The 27367-nt window shown below is 38.7% G+C and overlaps 1 protein-coding gene across 2 annotated transcripts in view; it reads left to right on the top strand.

Moving 5' to 3' along the window:
• Window positions 1-1289: 1289 nt before the first annotated feature.
• SLC4A10 (solute carrier family 4 member 10) overlaps window positions 1290-27367 on the top strand; it is a 144898-nt gene continuing 118820 nt past the window's right edge. The window contains exon 1 of one of the 2 annotated variants that reach the window (XM_064434700.1): window positions 1290-1492. In XM_064434700.1, the coding sequence (XP_064290770.1) occupies window positions 1445-1492 (48 nt within the window). In that variant the 5' untranslated portion in view covers window positions 1290-1444. The remainder of the gene's footprint in view (window positions 1493-27367) is intronic. The other variant, XM_064434702.1, reaches the window with a different exon arrangement.

The following is a 27367-nucleotide window of genomic DNA, read 5'->3' as shown; positions in this document are numbered from 1 at the left end:
TTAATTACTGTAGATCTGTAATCATGTTATGAAAATACACATCTCGTCTTTGTCCCAAAACCTGGACCATATCTGTTGTCTTTCTGTACATTGTTAAATATACATGTTACTTTAAAGAACAAAATCTGTCGTAACTCAGAAAAATAGCCCCCTTCTTTGTAAGAATCAGCTTTGGCTCCCCTTTCCTTCATACTGCTCCCCCAGCTCTGTGTCTTGCTTGGCTAATGTACAAATAATTCAGCCTGGAAGATCTCTGGGAGACTTGAAGAACATGTCCATGGCAGAGGAAATTAATCAGATTTAGTGAAGCTGTTTATTGATCTACTTTTAGACTGCAGAGGATATCCAAAATGTAGGGCATGGCCTGCTGCTTTGGCAAGGAAATTAATTTAACAGGGAGATAGAAGTTTACTTGCTAGTTCATTTTTCGTAATCAGATCTCTGGCCACTTTGATTTTTATGCACACAGGTTTTGATGGCCTTGAAGATACACTTGGAAGTGATGAAAATATAAACTTTTCTAGCTCAGTTATTTTGGTAGGCAGTGTCACACTTGTTCTTAGTAGTACAAGTACTGTGGGGACTCAACTTCTTATTCTCTTTTGTGCAGCAAATTTAGGCTTTGACAACCATTTGTGTAGCTTGTTGGGGTTTTGGTATAGCTGAATGTAACCACTGAGATGCACAGCCAGATACACTAGGAGAAGCCAAATGTGCAGCAGACTTGAATGATAAAATTGTGTGAAAAAGAGAGTAAGACTCCTATTAACCCTATACCAAAAATGTGGTATTCTTGTATGTTTCTGAGTTGCAGGTAGAAGGGGGTGGTGGGGTTATCGTAGTGGGGAGAGGAGCAGAACTCTCTTTTGAAGGTGCTGTCTGTAACTAAGGGTCAAAGTCGGGCGGGACCGAGCGAAGGGTCACTGTTTTCTGGTACTCTTTGGTGCTGGCTAAATCAAATCTTGGCCCAATACTGCCCTGAAGCAGCAGTGCTGGGGAGCCTGCGGCTGGAGCCTGGCGTACAGCTCTCAACTTCTGAGCCGTGTGCGGTGTTTTCCATAGTCTCACCCGGCGCTTAGCGGGGCCCGGTCTCTCCGCTCCCCGCTCCCATTGCAGTCGGTGTGCAGGGGCGAGGCGGCCCCGGCCTCATCCCTCATCCCTCATCCCTCATCCCGCATCCCGCATCCCGCATCCCGCATCCCGCAGGTGGCTCCGGCTGCTGCCCCCCCGCGCGGGGCCGGCGGAGCGCGCGGCCATGTGACTGGCGCGCGCTTCCTGCCTCCGCGCCGCCTGATCCGCGCCGGGAGCGCGGCGGGAGCGCGGAGCCGGGAGCGCGGAGCGAGCCCCGAGCCCGGCGCAGCCCAGCGGCTCCCGCAGCGCCCGGGGAGCGCCCCGGCCCGCGGGCGGCGGGGAGGGGGCGTCGCCGCAGCCCCGCCGCCGCCGCATGGAGACTCAGGACCAAGGGGCGCAGATGGAGCCGCTGCTGCCCACGGTACGGCTGCCGCAGCGCGGCCCCGGCCGGGGGGTTGCGACGCGCCCCGCGGGGAGGCGGCCGGGGAGGGGGCGCGGGGGGCCGCCTTCCCTCCCTCCCGCCCGCCCGCCCGCGCTGGGCACCGCAGCCGATTTCTCGGTGCGTGGGGAAACAGGTTGGCTCGCTCCGGTGCCGGGCGATGCTGCGGCGGCGGGAGTGTCTCGGCGCCGGGACGCCCGGGGATGGAGCGGTGTGGGTTTGTGCGTGTGTGTACGTGTGTCCCTCCGGGGCAAGCACCCTGCCCTCCGGGCCCCCGCCTCATGCATCCCCTTCCTCTCGGTACCGCCTCTCTTCGTGTCCCCCTGCCTCCGACATCTCCTTTCTCAGCGCTCTTGCCCCCCTGCTCCCCGGCGGTGGGGCAGCGCAGGGGAGCGAGAACCTGAGGCAGCCCCGCGGGCATCCCGCTCCCGCTGGGGCAGGATCCGGGGGTCCCTGGCCCTCCTCGCTTGCAGACCGCAGAGGAATCTGCTGAGGGCTGGCACTGACACGGCAGGGTCTGCCTCCCGCCGGATGGATCCCGGGCTGTGCTTCGTGCTGCCGTGTCGCAGTCTCTTGTGCTCAGCCGTGGTGATGCGGGGTTATTGTTGTCTGAGGGGGACGCGGTGCACCCTGTCCTCCCTCGGAGCACTGGCACAGCTGCGGCTGGGCAGCCTTTTCCATGCAAGCGGGAGAGGGATCAGTTGATGGGGGGCTTTCAACACCATTAGATCAATAGGGACCCTTTTTCCTGCCAGGCCTCCCCCAAACACAGGGTTGCAGACACAGAAGGTTTAACTGTGGGTGTCGATCTCGATCTCATACTGAGATTCTGTTTGTGAATGGTGGTTCCTGCCTTGCACAGGAAATCTGTCTGGGGCAAGGAAAAGTCTCTCATGTACATACACAAGTGTCTGCCTGTGCGTACACATCCCTGTCAACACACACATAGGTCTGTAGAGGCTTTGCTGCTCCTGAAATGGCTGTGTGTTAGCACGGCGAGCTGCACAACATTGACAAAGCCTGAGAGAGACAAGTCTCAGCTGCTGCAGGTTGATGAGCTGCGCTCGTGGCAAGCCCGTTTTTCATAGGGTCTGTTCCTATCATCTGTTGACGTGGTCCATTTTGCAATCAGGTGGCAGGTTGCTACACAGTGTGAGGTTATCTCTGGCATCTTCTTTTTCCTTGTGGCAGGGACAGTTTTTCCCCATTGCTTTCTGGATCCCTTTTTTGAATCCTCCTTCTATTACTGGCTGCTGTCTCAGTTTCTGACAGTGGAGTAGAAGGTCCTGTTGCTTTCCCTGACAGACTGGCTGCCGAGCTCCTTTCTGTAGAGAGACAATTAAGTGTAAACCAAGTTTCCATCTGTAGTTTGTGACAGTGATTCCATGGAAGGCTTAGTCCTTAGTGTTTCACACTAATGCAGCAGTCAGTAGCAGTTTTGCTCTTGCTCATACCTTGCTGGCCTGTGTGCTAGTCTCACTTTGTCACCGTGTGTCATCTCTGTGCAATGGCCACTGCACAGGGAGCCAGAGGAGTCAGCTTTCAGAAGGCACAACTGCAGGATTGCCTTGGGCTGTCTGGCTTTAAATTTTGTTTCTCCAGGGCTGTGCCCAGAAAAAAAAAAAAAGTCTGTTGCTGTGGTTGAGAGCACCAAAGAAGATAATATTTCTTGTGTGCTGATGAGGGGACAATTGTCCCTTGTTCCCGCAGGGGCCTTGCCCTGGTGCAGTACCTCTCTGCAGAGCTGCAGGTCAGTACCTTTGTGTCCTCATTCCCACCTCCATTTACTACAGCTAATTAATTCAATTGTATTTGCCTCAAGTGGGCACGGGAGACTTCTCCATGTAATAAATATATGTGGCATGTATCCTCTCTCACTCTTGTGGTGTCTGAGAGGACCTGTGCAGCTCAAAACACAGCATTGATTTCCTGCCACAATGATGGCAAAAGGCACAGTTTCTTCAAGATTTCTGGTTCTGGTGATGTTTTCTGTGTGTGTCAGGCAATAAAGTGTGTGTTTGTGCTGTAGCAGTCTCAGCCTGGCTGCTGTCTAGGGCCCTATAAGGCAGAAATTCCTTTTGCATGCTGGGAGTCTTGTACCTGGAGTCATGGCAGAGTTTGGGGAACAGGAATAGGTGAGAACTGATCGGTGCTAAGATCTGTTAGGCCAGGAAGTAATGTTGTGACATGCCTTTAGAGGACTTCTGTTCTGGGTATCTATCCTCATCTTGACTGGAGACAAACAGAACAGGAATGCAAGCTGTAGGGTGAATACAGGTCTCTTCCCAAGTGTTGTCCCAGGTCAGTGGGCTCTGAGTATGAAGAAAAAGGCTTCTAGCAGAGTTTTTTTCCCTCCAGGGGTTAGTCTGGGGGCTTTGCTATGTGCAACAGAGTTAATTTTTTTTTCTTTTTTATGAAACTGTAACACACTATATATTTTAATTGTTATTTCTAGTAAGATTGAGAATGTAGTCCTTTATTAATTTTATCTACTAATGGTGCTCAGAGATAGTGAGGCCTCAATAAAATTTCCCACCAAAATCCCACAGTCTGTACAACATGGAATCTACTTTTATTCTGGTGTTAGTCATGTGTTCTTGATTTGTTATGCAAGCTTTTAATTGAAAACCTCAATTCCTAGCAATTTGACAACTAATAAAGTACATTGTTGCCTGTGGTTCTGAGGAACTAAATAATTTCCTTGGTAGTTTCCTGTCACTTTTTTTGAAAACAGGTCTTATACAGAGACAATAACCTTGTTAGCAGTTGTGCTAATGTTTGGGTTTTTTTTCAGCGTGGACAGGTTTTGGTGAAAATTACTGGAAATCTCTTGCTAATTTACCATAAGTGCAATATTGTACAAATAAATTAAAAAGGAAATTGTTCACCTGGAAATAAATTGTTGAAGCTGCTCTTGAAAATGCAAATATAGTCTTAATTTGTATTGTTCAGTATATATACTAATATGGTAACAAAAAGTATTTGTGTGCTTTCAGAATCATCTAGTGATTTATTTATCAGTCATCAAGTATGTTTTTTTTGAGTCATTATTCAGAATGCTTTAAATAGTTGTGAGTAATTGAAAGATTTCTGAGGAGTCATCATTTGTTTACAGAACAGGGGAAACAATCTGCAGACCTCCACAAAGATCTTCTGTTGATTTCCTAACAACTAAATATTGTGAGTTTGTTGTGTACATGTATACCTGATTGCATGGAAATTATTTTGAAAATTGTTGCTTTATTGTGACTTTATTGGCAATTTATTTGTAGCACAAGTTGTTTATGTTTGTTCCTGTTGATTCTGGATCTCTCATATGCAAATCAAAATTGGTTTTTAAAATAGGATTGTTATTTGATAGAGGCTTGATATTTTGGATGTAAGGAAGATGTATAGACAAAGTGCAGATATTTTTGCTAACTATTTTTATCTTAGGCATTTATTTTCCTATGTTTTCTGAAGGTAGCAGTAAAACCCATGTATGGAAAGTGAAATTGACTTTTTCCTAAGTTCATGTTCTCTCGCCCTCCTTATTCAGTCTTAAAATTAAAGAGCTATTTTGTTGTATTTATTTGCTTTTTTATTTTTAAATTTCTTGCTCCAGTCTGGTGGATACAAGGCCTTAAAGCACGATGTTGCTGAGCTATATGTGGATGCTGCATATGCATGCGCTACGGCGTGCGATGTGTATGCTCTAGGTAAGACAGTGTTTGTATCAAGAGCACTCTTGTGCTGCTGCAAATGGCACGCAGTTATTGCTGCTTAGGACTCTGTATGTGGGAGAATGGTATAGCAAGATCTTGGGAAGTAACTATTTTTAATGTAGCAGGTGAGTGTGGGAAGCTGCTCACACTAACAGGCCAAATTCTTTTGCTTTTGTTGATGCTGAGTGGGACCTTGGATGAGACTTGCAGATGAAATGTATTGCTCATTGTGAGAAGGGGTGTCAGAGCCTGACCCCTGGTTTGTATAACAGTACTCATCCCCAGTTCACTTCTCCAGAGTACAGCATTATAGCAACACTTAAGGCAACTTTACAGGCTGCAGGGATGCTGCGATTCTTTTGGAAAAATACAGAGGCAGTAATACATTTTCAAGACAAGAGTGCTGAGATAATGGCAACATTGAAAATAAAACCCTAAAACTTAATTGTAAGTATAAATTTAGGACTGAATTTCTGCTCTTGGTATTTTCTTTATTACTGCCTGATTCCAAGTCTAAATGAAAAGAAAAAAGAAAACTTTGCCCAGAAAATGCTAGAAAGAAATGAAATAACAATCACAATCAACAATTTATTTGAGCCCCCCCAAATTCTCCCTTATATTTGCCAGTGTCACGGTTAAAAAAAATACATCTGGATCATATGGTGTTCTCTGGCATTTCTGTTTAAGAATAAATGTCAGCCTGAGATATATTTACACCAAAAAAAAAAAACAAACAAAAAACCAACCCAAAAACAACCCCCAAAAAAAAGAATACTGTGTGGAAAGCATCCCACCTTAATGCATCTATAACTTGTTTGATTTCTTCCCACAAATTCCACTCGTTAAATATATGCTTTCAATTTCCTCTGTTGATAATTGTATCTTTTCTCTACTTTGTCCTTTGGAAAAAATATAGAATGAATTCTAAAACAAAATACTTCCACTGACATCTAATAATGCTTCTTAAATAAGTAATGTTTACAGTTTCAATGGCTGAGAGGATTTAAGTAGGTGAGGGAATACTTAATCCACTGTCAAGTGTCTTAGACAATTAGTTGTGTGTCTGATATGGGAAGGGAAAGCCATAGGCATTGAATGTTCCTTTCATAGGTTCAGGTCTGCCTTGTAAAAAGCCCCAATATTGAAGAATTGCATGTATCTGACTCCTTTTGCAATAATAATGCCATTTTGATGTCGTACAAATTGATGTAGCACTGCATGTGTTCATACAATTTTCAATGTTGTTGCAGTTTAAAAGTTCTTTTCATGAAATGAAAAAAAGTGTTGCATATTTAAAGATAATTAAAATCCACCCTTGTTCTACAAGGTTGTTTATTAGGATAGGCAAGGTGAAAGCTGGAATAGATAATAAAGGCTATTGCTAAAAATAGAAGAAATATCTCGGGGAAAAAGAAGTTGCAGGGTGAAATGAGGGTAAATGAGGTGTGGAGTTTTGTGCAAACTTGGAGAATCGAGGGCATTATGGCTGGCTGGTATGAAAGGCAAAAGGGAACTGACTAAATTCCATGGGCAAGGAAATGTAAGGACAGAAACATGAAAGCCAGGGTTTTTGCCTCCTTGTACAGCAGGCACAAAATAGTATCTTGAATCCTGAGTCTTCTCTGTCTTTGCTGATTTCCCTGTTTTCCTACTTAGAGCCTTTCCACTTTGTTTAATTAGGTATTTATGAGACATCACAAAGTTTATAAATAAATACATATTGAAATTTATTGGAGATGTGAGAGATAAGGTCAAGATTTGTAAGATCTCAGTTTTAATCAAATAGACTAGGAATTTGCTGCAAGAAAACTGGTGCAGTAACATATTTAAGAGAAATGAAGTCTGCAAGTTACATGAGCTAATGTTTGGCCTTTGTAAGGCATTAGTTGATTAGTGCAGTAGTATATGTGTGTTTTGAGAAAATTGTAGAAAAAGCCAAGAACAATAAAAATGAGCATGGGCCTAAAAATATGAAAGAGCATTTGAAGAAGCTGGGGTTCCTTAGCCTGGAGACACGTTTGGTATGTAATACTGATGCAAAAATGATCAACCAAGGGAAGGGATCCCTAACCAAGAAAAAGGTTATGGGACAATCTTAAAAGCAAGTTAAGAAAAGCTGTCTAATGCTACGAGTGATGTAGTAATGGGACAAATTGGCTGGTATGATTGTGGAGCCTATTGCCCATCTGTAGGAATAGGTAAGACAGTTACTGCTGCTTTAGAGCTCAGTAATGGACTAGAAGACCTCACGAGATCTCTTCCAGTCCTGTCATTCTGTGAAAAGAGCTCACTTTTGTCTTTTTGGCACAAGTATGTTATAGATGGATGATAGGTTAAGTGCAAACTAAGGAGAAAGAAGTAGTTTATCTGGATTATAAGTGTTGATACCCTCAGTTAAGTTCACCTAAATAATGAATTTATTATAAACATATACATTTACTGTAAACATATTCAAAGATTATCTTGCGGTGATAAATGCTCACTGTTGATCCATTTTGTTTCAAGCAGGTTTTAAAACCATAAAATGCAACATTATTTATTAATTTGTATCTGCAAAATGCCAATCTGAAGTGTAGATTTTTAAACCTTTGTGGAATCCTCTTGACTTTTTAAAGAGTGTAGTACTCTGTCTGCGTTAGTGGGCCTGCAAGAAGTTCCAGGACAAATTTCCCTGGCAGCAATTACTGTCACAGGAATTAGATATGATACTCAAAAATGACAGAAAATAATGCATGTTTGTGAAGTTTTTGGAGAGAGATTAAAAAAATTTTGCACCATTTCCTGGAAACTTTTATTAATAGTGGTTAAAATGCTATAAATTCAAAATACCCTTGATTTGAAACCACTGTTGTGAAGAATAGTTCCAGAGACCAGTCACTAGCAGTTGTGCTAGATTATCTCTGGAGCCATTCATAGTCACTGAAACTATGTAAGGATGGGAAAGAGACCCAACCCTGCTATTAGATCCTGGCAAGAATGAAAAATAGGTACTTCAACTGTAATTAATCTGGCAAACAATGCCATTAAAGTTGAGAGCAAAATGCCATGTCTTTTCTGGAGAGGAGATGGTAGGTATGTGTAAACTTCCCTTTCAACACATGAATGTGCACAGGGGTTTTACTTTAGTGGTAAGCATGCAATAACAAGAGTGTGATTTCATGTCAAATCTGAAAAATTTTGAATTCTGAATACCATTGAAAACTTTGTGGTGGTCGTGTGGTATCAAGGATGTTCATAGTGTTGTAAATATGATAATATTACACAATGCACAATAAGGGAGACTGTGTAGATTTTAAGTGCTTTAGATTTTTTTTTTTTGTACTGACTAGTTGTCTTGATATTTTTTCTTTATAAAGTCAAAGAATAGCCTATACGGGAATAAAATTATTCTCCTGCTATACTCTATAGTATGAAGAATGTAAAACAAAATAGAATTTCCTGTTGGCTGTGGAATAGTGGTCGTTCGTCTACCTTTGAATTCATGAAAATGTGATAACCTTTATCCATTTTCCTAAAAATGCATTAAGCATTTCTTTTAATCATTTTTGTGACCTATTTAAGTAGCTACCAAAATAGAACCGGAGTGTCCCAGAACAGCACATTATCGTGTCAGCAGAAGGGATATTATATGTATTGGTATTTTAAAAGAATTTATAGAATAAAATTAGTTCCCTTCTGCCCCCTCATCCCCAAGTCTGTGCAGCAGTTGCTCCCAGCCCTCAATGCTGTTCCTCAGAAACAATTTAGTTTCCAGTTCTTTGAGACTATTGCTACTTCATTTGAGGCTCGTATGTTTCCAAGGTACCATCACCACGGCAAATCTTCATGCAGTATCTGCAAGTCTGCTCTGGGCTGAGATTTTAGCATACTTTTATTTTTTTTGCAGTAAATTTCATAACTTGGATTGTAACCCATATTTTCCATCTCCTTCAACTGGTGTTATCCTTTCCCTTTATTTGAAGAGAAGATAGAAATGCTCAAACATAAGACTTGACTGACTGTATAATTGCCTTTTAGAAAGCTTCCACTTTATTATGTTTTTTGTCTTTATGACTGTGCTGTAGTGAAATACTTAACTATGTCCACTTGTTTTTATTGCAATCTTATAATAGCTTTTGAAATTAAATGTAGCAATAAGCTGTAAAAGCACTTATAAAGCTGTGTTTCATACTCATCTGAGAATCTTCTCATGAAAATTCTAATAATAAGTGAATTCCTTATTTTGGGAGAAGCAGCTGAATGATTCAAGATTAGGTGAATATGCTCTCAAAAATAGCATTGAGCAGTGCAGAAGCCTTCATGCTTATCCTCACCAATTTCAGAAAAAGGAGTTTTTTTCTGTGGTGATCTGTCTGGATTTCCCCATCAACATCAAATGTGCCTCTTGCTTTTGGAATAACCCCTCACCCTCAGTCCTCATCTTGTAGGGGAATGGATTGAGAAAAACCCTGCTGTGGAGTTTACACGGAAAACTCATGTAACTCAAGTGATTTTGCCTAAAACAGCATAGGCAGAAAAAGACTTTAAAAGGATCTTTTAAAGAAAAAGCCACATTCAGCTTTAGAGAGGATGAAATGCTTTTTAGTGGTCTCTAGTTTGTGTCATTTGATTGTGTTAATTTCAGTTTGTCTTACCTAAAAGTTCAGGGCTTTGTGTCTGCTGTATCTGAATTGATTTACTTTGGCCAGCAAATATGTGAACATTTTTTTCTATTTGCCCAACCCCAGGTAGATGAGAGGTTTCTAAATGTTAGCCAGTATTGCCCAGAGCAACACAACTGCAGTTGCCTCTGGAGTGAAGACCAATTGAAATGAAACTAGTAACTCTCCAGTGAATAATTGTGAATTATGATTTTTTTTCCCCCCAGTTCTCTGTCCAGTGCTGGCCAAATCTGGGCAAAAATAACAGAGGCAGCAAAGCCCTTTTTGCCTTAAAAAATATCAAGCTGGTGAAGAATGTGCGTGCTTTACCAAGGAGTTCTGCTGACAAGCCAGCTTGTAGAGGACAAGAGATGTTTTTGAGAACTGTACCCATGATGAGGGATTTACCTTGGACTAATTTCTGCTACAGGAACTGTGTTCCCATTAGCAGATATTGTGGGACTGTACATGGTAAAAGGATTAGAGCTTGCAAACCCCATTACATTATAGCCAAAAAATACCAAATCCCAAAGCTGTCTTACCCTGCCTCCCTCCCCCAAATTTCTCTATAAATGTGAAACTTGTTAATATATGTATGTCTATGAAAAATGTTAAGCTAGAGAGTGCAAATTGAACTATGTGAAATAATATTTTGAAGAAAAATACAGAAATATTTAAGATATCTAATGAAAGTTATTATCAAAACATGTGAACGTGGAGATATGTAAAACCTGACAAAATTGTTTTGTTTATTCTTCTGTGAGTGATTCAGACTTATACAATCCAGTCTGTTACACATTCATATGACTAATATGTCTCGGGTAGCTCAACAAAGGATGTAGGTTTTGATGATGCATCCAATGCAGGACCTGAGAAGCTCTGCTGGGAAAGTAGCATTCTTGCTCTGAAAGAATTGTTTTAAATCTAAAACTGTAGAAATTATGATTCCAAAAGTGGTCTGGTATTAAGATCAGCTCATCATATAAAAATTCTGAGTAATGTTTCAGTGGCAATATTAGAAACAGGTGTCTCTGCAAAACCAATTCTTGGTGACTCTTAGACTACTAAAATTGCTAACTATGACACTCATCAAAAGTTATTAACTATTTAAGATTTATTTGCTTGTGTCTGTCTTTTCTCTCTTGGATTGCATATAAGGGACAGCTGTACAGAAAAACTGCTGCAAGGTAGACGGAATCAAAGCTTCTCTTCAAGTCCCTTAGTTGTGTGCGCTGACCTTGCATAAATGCCATGTAGGTTTACCCTTGAGAAAATTGGGCTAATCTGCTTTGTGCTTGGCATCCCATAGGAATAAACATGGTAAGAAGAAAGAATATTAAAGCATGGATAAGATGCTGTATAAAACTTTAGTGGTTATATTGTATGTTTATTTGTTTAGGAAAAAAATGGTGTGAACTTTTTGGGATGAAGACTGTGGTTTCCTTCTGAGTGGGTGCAGGTCTGTCACTCCCTGGTCCTGGTCTGTGACTGGCCTGGTCAGGGGCCAGGAGAGGACACATGAACAACAAGCGTGCTTAGTAGCATGATTGCAAACAAATACATCTCTGGCAATACAAAAATCTACTAATTTTCTCTAAGTTTGTTACTCTCCAGACTGCTCATGGAAATTACTGAGGTACTGAAGCATAATCATTATGACTGTAATCACATAAAGTGCTTGCTCTAAGAGTTCAAATAATAATAGTTATAAATTGTGAATGGACAGAGTTAAAAATACCTCTCAGTTTGTATTTTTCTTTTTTTTCAGAATAAGAAAGCTTCCAATTTTCATCCACAACAAATATAAAATTTTATGGAATAGGGCAAATGCTTTTTTATGGACATGAAATGAAAAAATTTCTAGAGCATTATGATTTGTCTTGTACAAATACTGTAACCCATGGATTTTTATTCTATTATCTGCTATACTTTCATCTTTGAGTTTTTAATTTTTCATTTCACAGTGATTGCAGAAATAACTGTTTATATAGTGCTTCCATTATGCATATTTATTAAAAAGTAATAAAAATCATTAAAATAAGTCTGACAAAATTGACTTGAGCAAAAAAAAAGTATTGATAGATGGTGTGTGCAACCTGTAATACATTTTTAATGCTTCACAGTTGTAGTACAGTTTTTAATAACTCATTTCTAGACCTAGGTCTAGTTCTGCTACTCATATATTTTATATGGGAAAATAATATCAATTTGTAGTTGTTATGACTTATTTTTTTAATTTGTCTTTGTTTTTTACAGTTCATAATGAACTGATTATTTCCCTGCTAACATTTCATATTTCTTCCACAGGCTTTCCTTGTATATTTAGAAAGGATGTGTTTTCCATGTCTGTATATGCAAATATGAAAATTCATTTAATTCTAATGGGAATCCTTTTTAAAATTTCTTCCTGGTATATGCAATTTGATTGAAAGGTTTCAGCTTTCAAGATAATAAGTGAATTTTCCTTTGAGTTTGTTACTAATACTGTGGTTTAGTACTTGTTCTACTCCATTTCATAGAACCATAGAGTGGTTTGGGCTTGAAGGAACCTTACAAATCATCTCATTCCAGCCCCCTTTGTGCCATGGGCAGGGGCACCTTCCACTAGAGCAGGTTGCTGAAAGCCCCATCCAGCCTGGCCTTGAGCACTGCCATGAATGGAGGGATCCACAGCTGCTCTGGGCAGCCTGCTCCAGTACCGCACAGAATCATGGAATTATCCAGACCCAGGCTTGGTTCTGAGTTGGCAAGTGCTCAACATTTCCTATTGACCAAACTTCTTCAAGGCACTGAAATCACATTGAGATTTATTGCAATATTTTAAGTCTCAAAGCAGCTTCCAACAAATATCAGAAATGGTTTTAAAATTAAAAAAAAAGAAGGAAAAGAAAAAAAAAGTATTTTTCCCTTTTTCCTTTACTTACTGGAATTGGAAAATGTTTCAATCCACAGTCAGCAGCACGATTAATTTACAAAATCTCAATTTTCAAGTAACTTTGTTGGTGAGAAGAGGGATAAAGTGATAAGGAAGTTTCTAGTATTTAGCAGTGTTAAATTACTGATGCGCCATAAGTGGTCCAAGTGTGAATATAATGCTTAGAGCAAGAAATTATAAAAAACAAAGAAAATTTAGTATCAAATAATTATTAATCATTATTGTTTCTGCTATATTCTTGCAATCTTATAACTTTAACACCAAGAAAACACCAATATTGTAGTTATTTATTTGAAAGTTAAAAAATAGGCAAGATTTTGCCTCTCATGGTAGAGATTGAAAATGTGAAAACATCAGTCTTCATAATCCAGAAGGCAAAAATTGTCCTATGTATGCTTATTTCTGTATCTTGATTTTTATGTGCTACTGCTGGCTGTCAGTATCCTTTGTCTGGAACAAACTTACTTTTCCCCTGGAGTGGTTTCTCTCTTCTGTCCAGCATGCCCATTGTCCAGGATATGCCTCTTTCCAGTGCTGTGCTCTGCTCAGGCATTTCTTCCTGCTCTTCTGTTTCTTTTGCTGCACACAAGTGTGTGTCTGAGAGTTAAGTGGCTGCTGATGGGGACTCAATATAAAAAGATGTTTCAGAGAGCTTTCTGCACATTATTTTTTAATTTCTTCAAGGGGAAAAAAAAAAGAAGGAGAATACTAGATGTTGTCTGACCTGTCTGCAGCTTTCATGGGACAGTGACAGTGACCATCTGCCATGGTCTCAGATAATGTCATTGATGGTAGCCCTGAGGGCCGAGTTTTCAGGACTGTAAAGTCTGGATCATGTTTTGGTGTTACATGAATCAGGATTTCTTGGCTAGTGGGGAAATAAATTCTGTTCAAATTGAAGCTCTTTAGATGAGGAGCTGTTCTGGAAATGAGGCAATTCAGGAGACAGAGGATGTGATACTGTGAAAAATAAAGAATTAAAAGTGAATCGAGAATAAATCCAAATGATTTAATTAAAGCAGAAACAGTAAATTTCTTTAACATTTATCAATTACTAAGTTAAAAATGAGAGAAACACTTTTGAGAAAGTATAGAGTTCAAGTGCAGAAATTAGAGTGATGAAGGGTATTGTGGAGGCTATGCATGTAAATAGGTTAAAAAGGAATTAGGTAATTGAGTACAATGATCCTAATTCAACAGATGCAATCACCAGCTTAGGAAAACTTTAAACTGCTGATCACCAGAATGAGGGACTGAATACCAGAGGAAAGACCATTTACTAGTTCCTTTTTTTTTCTTTGTGCAATAAGAACCAAATAGTGGGGTAACCTGAGGCAAGGTACTGGATTTCAAAGATTTCTGTAGTTCTGCTTTTGCTTTTCTTACTGGGGTCCAAGAAATAGGGTTTGTCTTTGTTAGCTTTGCAGGGTGGGTTATCTCTCAGATGGTTTTGTGTAAAAGGAAATAATTCTCTTTGGTCTTACCAATGACCCATTCACCTGCAGATGAGATAATTTAAAAATAGCAAGCTATCCAAAATGAGCCTTTCTTGTGCCAAAGAGTTAATTTTCTTTCTGATCAGTTACATTTTTTTGTTGGACTGGATATTTTTGGAGAAAGTTCCTGGTTGAGAGGTCCCAAACATAGGAAAATGCAGAACCTGTAGGACCTCAAATGTTTTAGTAATGAGCAGCAGTGACCTGGGAGAGGCCAGTCAGACTGTGCTCTTGCTCCGTTCAGTAGCAAAGGGAGGAGAACACTGGTCTGCTCCACTTGTGCATTCTCATTTTCACAAGCAAAGGAGACATCTATATGGGGATGTCTTCCTAGACTTGTGAACTGTTGTCCTTCCCCAAAGCACTCCCTTTGCTAAATTTTGGGGGTTTTGTTAAAGCCATAGCTCTGGTTGTTACCACAGATCTGCTTTTTGAAAAATCCACGTTTCTTGCAAGAAGGTTCTATGATCATTGAGAATATGCTGCCCAGCAGTTTATAGGCTTCAGATGTGACAAGACTTGCTTTGTATAATAAATAAAATACTTGCATATTCAGTTATGAGCCTCAGAGGAGGGCACAAGGCTGCCACTGAGCCAGGAAGTGCCATTGAAAGAGCTGATGATGGATGCCAAGAGCTTTCACTGTAATTGTATTAATGTCAGGCTCTGGCCCTGGATGTTGCTGGCACCAGCTGTGTGTAATTCAGCCGCTGGGCCCTAGATGGTGTCAGGCTTGGCTCTGCTGCTCTGTGCTCTCCCCTGGTGTCTTCATTGCGAGCTTTGCTTGGCGATTGAGGAGAGCAGAGGAGAGTGCATTGCATGTGTGGTGACAGCACATGGCTCTTGTGGTGTGAAACCAACGTTGAAGAGTTTCCAAGAGTTAGCAAATCCGTTAGTTTCAAAGATTCCCACTAATTTTGGTGCTTCAGTATTTGGATACTGAAACAGCTAAGTTTTAGGTCTCCTGTTATTCTGTAGTTTCACATAAAAGCATCCTGGTCTGTAATATCAAGCAATATAGTCATGCATGCTCTTAGAAAGATCTGTTTTTCAGATGCATAAACACTTAATGTATTGGAAAATCAGCAATTGTTTTTATGTATTATTTTGACAGTAACACACCATGCAAAAATCCTGTACCTTCACATGGATCACAATAGACACAAAACCAGCTTTTTAATTTACACCATGGCAGAAAAAAAAATAATTAAAAAGTATTTCAATTATTTAAAACAGCGCTCAGAGATGCTAGAATAAAAATGTAATGCTCACATCTGTGGTAAAGTGATGTTCATGAAATGCTTTTCTTGCAGGACAGGGTAAAACTAGATGCTGTGTTGAAACATTCATGAGGAAATCTAATAGAATACTTTCTGTGTCACAATTAAGCAATTATGTTTTCAGTTTTGGATTTTATTTTTGCTGAGAAATAAAATTGAATTCTATTTTAAAGATTAATTTTCAGGTTTGGAAGTTTGGGCTTAAAAAACACTCAAATATTTTATCAATATTTTGGTCTCAGTCTCTAGGTTTGGATCTGACCTATAGTAAAGAGATGACCAGATATGGAAGGTTTTCCATACATGTTTTTTGTTTAACGAGACTGTAAGACTTGACAGATTTTATTTAGGAAGGTGTAATACATTGTAACTAGATTGAAACCAATGAAGTTGCCCAAGATTAATATTAGAAGCCAAAAATAGGATTTCTCTCTCTCAAGTATTTCTGTAGTACTCTTACAGTCTACACAAACATACTTTAGCATCTTGTTTTCATATATTCATATATTTCAAATATATTCATCCTTTTCCTTTTGTTTTCTTTTTTTCCCCTCATTTCTTTGGTTCTCTCTTTATCCGCCATCAGGAGCAGAATACAGCTTGGTGTGATTGTGTATATGGTTTTGTACAAAACTCTTTTTTGAATCCTAAGAGCTTCAGTGGCAGCAATCTGAAATTAACTTAGAGACTCAGGATCCTAATCACTGGGTTTTGTGCTGTTTCAGCTGTCTGCATTTTCAGGCAGCTAAACCAAGTCTGTGTTACTTGCAGATGTGTGATAGAGCAGATGGGTGGGTCAACTCAGGCTTCATTCAAAGTTAAGAACCCAGCTGGGAGTAGAAAAGGCAAGGAGCCTTTCTTCCACATAGTACATGGATATACTAGAGAAGACGGGTTCTAACTTTTGAAATTTAAAGGATATATACACAAAATTTCAAAGAAATTCAAACATCAAAAATCCTACTGGGATTTCAAAAAAAGATGTGTAACTAGGTTTGATGTAGTATTTTCAATGAATTAGACTCTTGGGAGACTTATCTGATTAAAAGCCCCACAGAAACAAAACATACAAACAAACAGAAACCAAACTATCCTTTAAATCCTTTAATTTTCTGACAAAATAATGCAAAATTGACACTGATCAATATGTTAATGCACATACAGCCACCAGATCTAATACTTCTTGTTTTCCTCTTCAGTATACCTGCATTGTTAAACTAACAATTGAGAATAGATTTTTTTTTTTTTTGGAAAATGTCTAAAAATCTAGCTGTAAAGTAAGATTCAAAATAGACTATTTAACTAAAATGACATAAAAGCTAATTTAAATAATGTTTGTATGAATTTTGTTTTAAATTGATCTGCTTTGCTTAGGGCATGGTACAAAGGGGCAGAACCTGGAGACGGAGAACTAGGCAGGCGAGATGCCAGTGGCAAAGTCTGCTGTACATTTGCTTAGTCAAATGCTTAAAGTTGTTTACTTCTCTAGGTGCCTTTTAGCTTTCATCCCCTTCAGCAATGTTGAATCTGTTCTCAAACTGTATTTCCTTTGTGATCCCTCTAATGGGATACTTTCTGCTACTGGTTTTCTTTTGGGGGAGACAAAAAACCCCCAACCCTGTTCTCTCATTTACTGCTTTCTGTTACAGATGAGCATAGACTAAAATAGGAGTGCACTCTCAGCAGTCCATTTATGGCTTGAGAACATCTTCTGGATCGCTATAGCATGAATAGATTAATACGATATACTTAAGGTTCTAGATATTTAGTACCTGTATTTCATAATTCAGATTCTTTATAGAGTGTAGGGAGTTTTCAGGTCATATTGCTGAATTGTAATATCTGAATTGCTGCTATGATTTGTACTGGCTTCCAAAATCTTCTTGTTTTCTAAAACAAGCAGGAAAAAAAGTAGAGGGACATTTTTTACCTCTCAGTATTCCCACAGAGCATTGGTGATGTAGCTGCAGTTTCTCTCCAGCACCTGTGAGAACACTTGATCCCAATTCTGGGCTGAATGACTGATCTACCCCAGTGAATTGCAGCTGGACCTCTTAGTGGACCTTTGATAGGGTTGTGCAGTTTTTTAACTGATTTTTTCTTCCTGTTCATAATTTGACACCAGTTTATTGGCTGTTGTTTCAAAATAGGAATTAAATGTTGGTTTGTTTATTATTTACATAGGGAAAATGTGGTCATTTTGGTGGCAGAAATACCAAGACTTTAAAGGCAAAAAATCTTTGCATACTGAAGGAGTTTGTTCACTTAAGGAGACAGAATTTTCTCCAGCTAGTTATGATCAGAAAATTGATTCAATAGTCTTTTTCTCCCTCTGGAAGAGATTTTTTAAGGTTGAATGATATAAAGTTTCTGAAAATAGGGCAACTGTTATTAGAATAAATGACAAAAAATGTAGTGAAAGACATTTATCATCTGAATAATGTATTTTTGCTTGGAGGCTTACTTATATTTAGTCTGTGTTATAAATATCACAGTTGTAATTTTTTTTTTTGGTAGAAGAATCATAGCAGTAAAAGTTCTGATATACTTGTAACAGAGATTTGGGTATATTTCCCACCAATTCATTATGAAATTTAGACTACTAAATATAAAGATGGACATTTTTTGTGGTGTTGCTGATGTAATTTTGCTGCTCACTGAGTTTTATTGACATCTGATAATCACCTGAACATGTATCTTTATCCCCTTGTTTTTAAATGTTATGTCCACTCAAAAATACTTCCAAATTTAATTTTGTTGTGAAGTTGTAAAGCCTCATATAAATCCCTGCAGCAGTGTTTTATGATTTTCATTTTCTTGTCTTACTGACAAGATAAGTTTGTTTTTCTAAGTCACATCACCTATCAGGAAGATTTTTCTCTCCTCATGTCCTTGTCTCTTGCTGCTAAGGAATGAACAAAGAATTTGATTATTATTTGATTAGGTCTCTATACCTGATTCCTTTAGGCCAGAAATGTTCTTACCCTTTGTAGTTAAAAGCTAATTTTTCTGTGAGCCATTATCTGGGAAATGGCTAAGATCAGCAAGAGTATTTACCTCCTGACAATGCAAATAATTTCATTATTGTTTCTAGCAATTGTACTAAGAAAAAGCCTGTTATGTTGTGGTTTTTTTCAGTCTAGCACTTCTGAGTGTCTGGAAAGTAGGGTATTTAATTTGATTCCATTTTTTGAGTTCTAAGGGCTTTAATAATCCCTTTTTTAAAGGATCTTCAAGTTTAACTTGAATTTTACAGTGGAAAACTTAACACCTGTTCATTTGAATTATGCCTTCCTAAACGATCCTTAATAATTCACCTCATGGTCAGTTTAAGTGAGCATTGTTATCATAACTTCTTAAACCATTTAAGCTTTATGTTCTTAATCTCTTCTAAGTGAATAAATTTGTTAACAACTTTATTGTCTGGATTTCATAAAGCTTTTGGGAAATACACCTCTCTCTACCTGGTTCAGTTTTTTCAAGTCAAACCCAAAAGAAGAATAGAAATTAAATCCTAATGTACAGCCCAAAATTATTCAGATTTTTAAAATGCACTTAGTACAGTTAGAAACAGTTAGTTGTCAAAGCAGAGGTAGTGGTAAAATATGAGCAGAATGGGAACGATCCATCCTTTACTGGAAAGATTATTTGCCACATTTTAAAATTTTTAAGGCATATAATAATTCTTATTATCTTAGCACCTGTGTTCCTCACACCCTAAAAATGGTGGTGTTACATCATTGTCTGTCAAAAGCAGAAGCAGCATTGTTCTTTCATCTATTTAACTTCTTCCAGAAAGGATGCTATGTGATGTTGTTGAGAGACTCTTGAATTTCCTGGAGTCTTGATGTTTATAGTGATTTTGAAAATTAAAACAAAAATCTTTTGCCGTTATTTTGCACTACTGAGCAGTCAAATAATCACTCACTGTTTTTTAGTTTATATGTAATAGAAAATGCACTGGGGAAACATCCTGTGGAATTGGTTCAAGTTCTGCTGTTTGTGAATCTACAGGGCTTCATGAAATCAATGCTCCTGTTTAAAATAACTATATGCATAATTGGACTCGCTTGTAATAAATCCCTTGCAGATAACTGTGTGAAGCATGGAGTAAAATGACTGGAAAAGGTGCATGTGCCAAGGGAAATAGTCAGCAGAGACATGTGAACTCTGGTTAGAGCAGTTAATTGCAATTGATGCCATTCGTGTGTTACAGGAAATGTTGCAACATTCTCCTGACAAAAGCTCTGTGGTTCCAGTGTGTTGAGTTATTCTGGAGGACAAATCATAACAAAAACCAAACCAAAACAAGCTGTTTCTTTAGACCCTGCAGTGAATTTTTAGGATAAGAAACTTTACACAACAGTTCTGGTTCTTGTGAATTTGAGTGCTACTTGTGTTAATATGGTCTGCCCTGCATACTTAGTGTGTTATCCTCTCTAAGTAGGTATTTGTTAGTGCTGGGCAGTGGCATGGTATGTGTTCTTGAAGGAACTTGCAACCACATTTTCTCACAGAGGTCATAACTAGGTAGAGGTGAAAAACCTTGCAACTGAGTGCTCAGAAGTTGCTGTTAATGAGCTTAGGGTTAAGCAGGGAGCATTAGGGATAATAATGTTTGTGAACCTTGTGGGCCATGGTGAGTTTGAGCCGGTTCCAGCAGTTCTCTTCAGGCCTGGCATGAAGCATGGCTGACATCTTGATGTGGAAAAACTTTGCGCAATACGGCAAAATTTGACAATCTGGTTCACGTGTTTTTGACCTTGTGTGGGAAAAATAAATCCAGAAGTGGAGGTAGTTTTGCCACAGCAGTGTGGCACTGTACCTCTGCTAGCTACATCTGTCCAGGGGAGCACCTGGTCAGCCTGACTGCACCAGGGCACACGTGTGGCTGTGCTGCTGCAGGGCTGGCAGCTGATGCACTTCTGTGCCTTTGAACCAGCTCACCTGAGATTACCCACGTGTCTGACGTTTGACAGGACTAAAGCTTTGAAGTTTCCTGGTCATTTATGAAGGTTTTAGGCTTATTTTCAGTAGAGTCTCCTGAACTTGGTGCAGCTGTTGGTGCTCCGTGTGAGGGTCTGGGTTAGGTGCCTCGATGGGGTGTTGGGTGTTGATTTGCTCCCACAGCTCTCTGACCTTCTCTGTGGGCCAGTGGTGGCTATGCTCATGGCTTTCTGCATGTCAGTGGTTCAGTGGTTCATGTAATTATGCAGGACATGAGATGACTTCAACTCCTTTTGCTTTTTGAGAAGGATAACCAAGTGTTTCCATTGTCCTTAGAGAGCATTGCAGCTACAAAGCCGCTCTCACCTCCCTTCCCAAGTGGGCCATTTTCTAGAGGTGGGGAGAGAAGGTCCCTCAGTTCCTTCACGTAGAGATGATAAGCAGACCTGTAGGAGAACAAACAAGGGTGTATGGTTTAACAGAATTTTTAGAAAACAAATCAGTGGCCATCTCTGTCTTTCTGGCATTGGGCATATTTTTTCAGAGAATGGAGAAAGGTGAGTGGACAGGTGTGAGAACAACACTGGAGCTCAGGCTCTGGCTGCTGTTAGGCTTAGGTGAGATCTCAAGTTTCTTGGCCCTGTGAAGACTGATGTGTCTCACAGCAAAATTTTAGCTCTAAATGAAACTTTAATATTAGAAAACTAAAACAGAGTGGCCTCTAGGCCAGGTGGCTGCTGATCTTTCTGAGGGTTTTTTTTCAGCTCATAAGCTTGTGTGGGTTGTGTTTTTTGTTTAAGCTTGAGATTTCCTTTGAATTTATCTAAGTTCTCTCCAGATTTCATTATGAGCTTTTTCTCAATCTTAGTCTTTTATACTAGGATTCACTTCTTAATGAGTGCCTAATGCTATCCAAAATGTATGCTGCTGAGCTTGAGAAAGAACTTAAGAAGTTTGCTTTTATCCTGAGTAGTTTGAGATCAGCAACATCTGTCCTCTTTGTTACTGTGATTATTCCAGTCATATTCTGAAGATGGTATAGGCCTCTGTTTTACTGAGAACACTAACTGGATTTTTTTTCTTTCCAGTAACATACTTCAAGATGCTTTCTAGGTTTGATAAAGCCTTTTCAAATGAAGTGGAAAGCAGGGAAATAAGACATGAAATGAGAAAAAAGATGTTTTAACATAAGCCCAGAGTATTTTTTAATTGCATGTAGAGCATTACATGGCCTTTTTTCAGTGCCAGACATATGCATTTATATTTCCCACCAACATTTTCCTAGTGTGAGTAGGAGTTTAATCACTAAATTCTTGCATCTATTTTTTTTTCTCCTAGCTAGACCATTTGATGTGAAAGCCTTATTCTGAATTACCATAAAGCAAATGTGAATCTAAGAAAAACTGGGAAGAATGTTTACACTATACAGGGAGAACAGATAACTTGTACAAATAAAATCAGATTTTTGTCTTTTTATTAACATCAGCAATTAAGTATTGCTTCCTAGAATCTGATTATGTAAAATTCCCAGTGACAGCATGTTGTTTATGAGTTTTGAAATGATGCTTTCTTTGTTAGAGTGCCAATTCCTTTGGTACGTATTTCCTCTGTCACCTGAGGCTATTTTTCCAACACATAACACATGTGATTTTTTTTTTCTGCTTTCTGAATAATCAGCTTTTCCTTTTGCTCATTAAGCATAAAATTACAGCCAAGGTATTAATGCAGTACAATACACACTGTATTAAAAGTGACCAGTTTCTACCACATACTAAGTTCTTTTTGTCTATTACCTAATTAACATTAATTAGTTCACTACATTTAATGAATGCTATGTAAAACTCAACAATTTTTACCTTTAGGATAACTGTGACATTCAATCTAATGTGTCAGACTGGTCTGTATGAATAATTAATGCACTCTATATTTAATATTTTAGTGTACGGACTACCTTGACAGACTGGGAACAGTCACAGTGCTGGATGTGGGGCCCTGCTGGGAAAGGAGCAGCAGGAGCCCCCTGTGAGAGCTCTGCTGAGAAAAGAAAGGATGAACCTGAACAGATATCAGAACCTTGCTCATGCCAGGTATCCCTGAGCCTGGGTTCCCAGTTGGAACAAAGAAAAAGAGATCCTTGGCTCTGACTTCTGCTTTTTGCACCTTTCACCTCCTTTCACTGTTTTGCCAATAGCCCTGGTTCAAATCAAAAGTGCTAAGTACTAGTATTCCTGCTAAGGTTGATGATGATAATTAGTATAAAATAAAATAAAATAGATGTATTCCTTAAGAAAAACCTTGCATTTGAGATATTAAAATCAGGAAGATAATGGTTGAATTCTAATTTCTTAAGCTGCCTGAAAAATCGATTTTACCAAAAATCTGCTGGTTTAATACTTGTGATAGCTGCCCTAACTTCATTATGTCTTGGGTTAAGAGAAATGCAATTACATATAAGAAAAATTATGGAACTTCAAAAGAGGTCAATTTGAGTGGAGATCAGCCTTTCTCTTGCAATCAAGTGTTTTCTGTGACAGGCATGACCTGTTGTGCTCTGATAGCATATGAGAATTTATGGCTTCCTGAATATGGGAGAGGCTGGTGGTCAGCCTTTGTTGTTGCCTTGTGCACCATCTGGGTGGGGTGCCCAGTGCTCCAAACCTTCCTTCGTAATTGACACACATGAAGATGTTCTTACAAAGATTGAAATTGTCAAAAGCTTCTTTTTAGAAGACCCAAAGTCTTTGCTTACCTCACCAGTACAAAAATAATAGACAGTATAAGTTTCCATGTGGGCATTTTGCCATCCAGCTATAAATCCCACTGGCTGCAAGGCTTTACGCAAGGTCATACTGATGACCTGGAAAATAGGCTTAGATGTAGGAATGTCAACTTAGTAGAGTGACTTGAGAGTGTGAGTGAGGGAAAGCAAAATGCATTTTTCTTGGAATGGATTATGAAGGTGCTGGGAATTAGAGATTCAGACTTTTACTTACAGTGTGGTTTTAGTCATTGTATTCTTGGGAGAGGTAATAAAATGAGTATATGGAGCATCTGTTTGAGTAGAGAGCTCATTTATTCTAGTAAGACTCAATCTGTTTTTCCTGATAGTGGAAGACATGTTTTGATTTTCAAGGTGAGAAAGAGGCAACAGGCCCAGATACAATAGTACCTTAAATTCAAGCTCTGATCTGTTTTCCCTTGCTTTCCTAGTTTTCTTTTCCTTGGCAAGTGATTGAGTAGTTTCTGAAGTTAGAGTAGGCTATAAGATAAGCCTATGGTCTATCAACTGCTGGAGGCTAAATGAGGTAAGAAAGTAATTTAAAAAAATGAAACATTTACGAGAATTTTCTTTTTATGACATGGTCTGAACTGCTTTTCTTGGCTTATAATGCTCCGCACTGTCTTTTAAATTAGTATGAATTATTTCTATTGCATTTATTTTAAATACTTCTGGTATCGAGTGAATTTTTAAAACTTTTGTTGCTAATTAATTTCTTGGATGAGTATTTATAGTGATTCACATTACAGTTGTAATATTTAAAGTGATTTATGGTAAACTTGGTTTTTGTGTGAGTTGTATGACTAAGAACTTTAGTGATGGGAAGAATTTATGAAATAGATAGAAGTTTCTGTTCACCTTGCTACTAAGTGAGTGCTGACTGCCACATGTTTGTTTTCAAAGTAAGATTGATTTCTTTGTAGGATAGGAAGAAGGCTGCATTTAAAATTTACATTGTCTCTGACCAGCAATTTCAAAACACTCTAGAGAGTTGAGATATTCAAAACTTTTACTAGTCCTGTGTGTCAGGTGCCACCTTTGAATTATTTTTTTCATGGTTCTCCTTTTGCATACTATTATCCTTTAAGCACACAACACATTAAACTGTAGAATTCATCCTTGAAGACAAAAATTGGGTTGGTGACTTGAAGTGAATCATTATGTATAATGATAGGACTATAAAAAGTAAGTACGATATAAGAATTTGAGAATAGCCAGACTATTGAAATAACAGATGTTCTTGGATTATATTTGAGGTAGATTTTTTGATGCAATATATTACATTGAAAAGTAGTCAAGAACTAACTGAAAAATAGGTTTTGGGGAACTAACAAAAATACTATTCCTTACATGAGGAAGTCAGAATTCCAGTTATTTAAAACTAACCGAAATCTTAATGTATTTTTAAAAAATGTCTTCTGCCTCACTTCAGAAAATCCTAACTTTTAGTAATTTTTCTGAACATTCTTCAAGTTAATGAATATGTTCTGTAACATTTCATTACTTTTTGTTTTTACATAATAAAAGTAGAAGGGAATCCAGGAGTTGGAGATCATCCATTAGAATGTAAACTGAAATCAAGCTTGACAATTGCAATTCCAGTGCTACTGCAAATGATGTCTCCGTGGTGTTACCTCATTACAAAATCACAAGCAGCTGGCAGTTAAAACTTGCATCAGTTTCCTACAAGTTTTTTCGTAGTAAACTACATTTATTCTTTTTACCTAAAAGACTCTTCATCTTAAGCCAACCCATGGACCAAAATAACTTAGAGAGTTGTCTGGGTTGGTGTTGTTAACAGTGATCACAGAATATGCTGAGTTGCAAGGATGTGGTCTCATATTCATATGAGGTATTTAAGTTATCTGATATTTGTGACTTCAGTGCATGGCGTGGTACAGCTAAACAAGCCATGAAGTGTGACACTAAGTAGAATTTTTTAGTGCACTGATAATAGAAAGTGAATCTGTGTAGGAGATTTAGAGTGTTTTATCCAGCTGAGTTTTGAAAGCAGCGTAGCAAAGGTAGCACTGTTTCCTGTGTAAGACCGTTCTACAGTCATATTTCAAAGTCAGTTTTTAACCATTTCCTATAATGAATTTCATGGTATTAAATGTCAGATTTCTTCTATGAGGAGGAAGCATTTTTGTATCAAATTTGGAAACATTTTTTCTGAATAATTTTATCAATACTTCAGTGTTTCTCCAGGCCTTCATTTTGTTCCTGAGTCTGGACTGAGAACTCAGTGGTCAGGTTTTAGTTCAAGAACATATGTGATGTCTTTCAGGACACAGGAGACAGCACAGGCTGAAGCCATGTGGCTTCTGAGGAGGAGACTGGACAGCTGTTTTGTGAGGAGAATGCCCTTGCTTTATAATTACCCTTTTCTCTGAAATTTCTGTGGAAATGGCTCACAGTTGTAATTTAAGAATCTTGAAAAGGGCTGTTGAGTAGGAGAGATTTTCTTTCTCACCTAGCCTTGTATTTGCTTCCAGACTCATCTGACCCTTTTTCTTATCAACTTTCAAAACGGTAAGACTTTAGGAGAGCAGAAAGGTCTGAAATAGGGCTGTGCTGGTGGTGGATGTGTGGTGGTTCCGCTGATGTTCATGGGGTGCAAGTGAGAGCAGGAAAGAATTGTCTAAGTTGGGAATCTTGTGTCTGCCCACCTCACCCTCTGGGGAGCTGGTCCCAGCACTGTTTTTCTTCCTGAAGGAGGGAGAGGAAAAAGAAAAGGTGAAATTGCCTGCTGCTGGTTTTCTCTTTCAGGACAGATGGGGAGGTTTATTACCCTGGGTATATTTTGTCATGATAGATCTGATCATCTAGGTTTTGGACTCTCAAACAGTAGCTCTATTTTTGTGTATAATGCACAAAAAATCTTTTGTGCTGTCCAGGTTCATGTGATAGTTTAGGATGACAAGTGATATGCTTTCCTCATGTCTCTATGTATGGTATATATATACACACACTGAAAGGCAAATGGCTGCTGTTCACGGGACTGGAACTTTTAGCTTTAACTGTTGCTTATCATCATAAGACAAGCAGCTACGAAAGCACCAACTCCCCTTCAATACCAGGAAGGTCTCCATGCTGGGAATGCATCTAAGTTTTACATATTCTTCATTTAATATTCTTTTATCTTTCATTGTCCTCTACACCTTTACACTTTCACAAGTGTCTTCTACCTAAGTAGGTAGCTGAAAGGCAGTTTAAATAGAAAAGCAGGCAATGTCTGACTTTTTAAGCTCCTCTGGGAGACCTTGTATGTTCCAATGACCATTTTGTCCCAGTTTTCTATCTTTGAAGCAATCGTTTTTTTTTTTTATTTCCTTGAGGTCTTAACATTTTTATCTCTGTCCTTGCATTGTTGAGAATAAATTTGGTTTTAAGTATTAAAAAGAACCCCATTTGGGCAATTTAAAACATTTTGAATTGTCCCCAGAAATCATACCTTTTCTCCTATTTTTATCCAAAAATATATATTAATTTGTCTTGTTTGGATAGTTTGTGTCTCTGATTTCATAATTTGTTCTAGAGTATCCCAACATTAGCTTTATGGCCTGCTTCTAGCTTTGGGGTGCTATTCTTTTTTCTCTCCTTTCTTTATTCTTACATTAGCCGGAGGAGGGCTGCCCCCAGCTCAGTGCCTGTTTAGGCTGTGGTGCCTCACCTTGCACCGTCATAAATAAGAAGTTTAGCTGTTAGTGAAGTGTGTGCTGCTTGAACAGCTTTTTTGTGTTCCCTCGCAGAGAAAAGATGGCAAAATAGATGCAGGTGCAGTTAATCTTAGCTTGTTTAGTCTCCGTGTGAAATCCTTTGTTAAATATGTAAGAAAGCAAATGTTTGTTTCAGAGATCACATTTTGAAATTGATTTTGGAATAAACTACTTGTTAATATTTTTTTGGTAGCTGTAAGCGTGATGAAATTAGGTACCAATCTTTGTGATAAACTATATATTTTTGTGATAAATTGCATTCATAAAACATTTTTTTCAGTCTTGCATTTTCCTGTTGTATGGCTTTTTGTCAAGACTAACTAATCCTAAATTATACTCTAGTAGTAGCTCCTTTCT

This window comes from Passer domesticus, chromosome 10 (assembly GCF_036417665.1).
Source record: "Passer domesticus isolate bPasDom1 chromosome 10, bPasDom1.hap1, whole genome shotgun sequence".
Taxonomy (NCBI): Eukaryota; Metazoa; Chordata; class Aves; order Passeriformes; family Passeridae; genus Passer; species Passer domesticus.
This window is presented reverse-complemented; position numbering and strand designations above follow the sequence as displayed.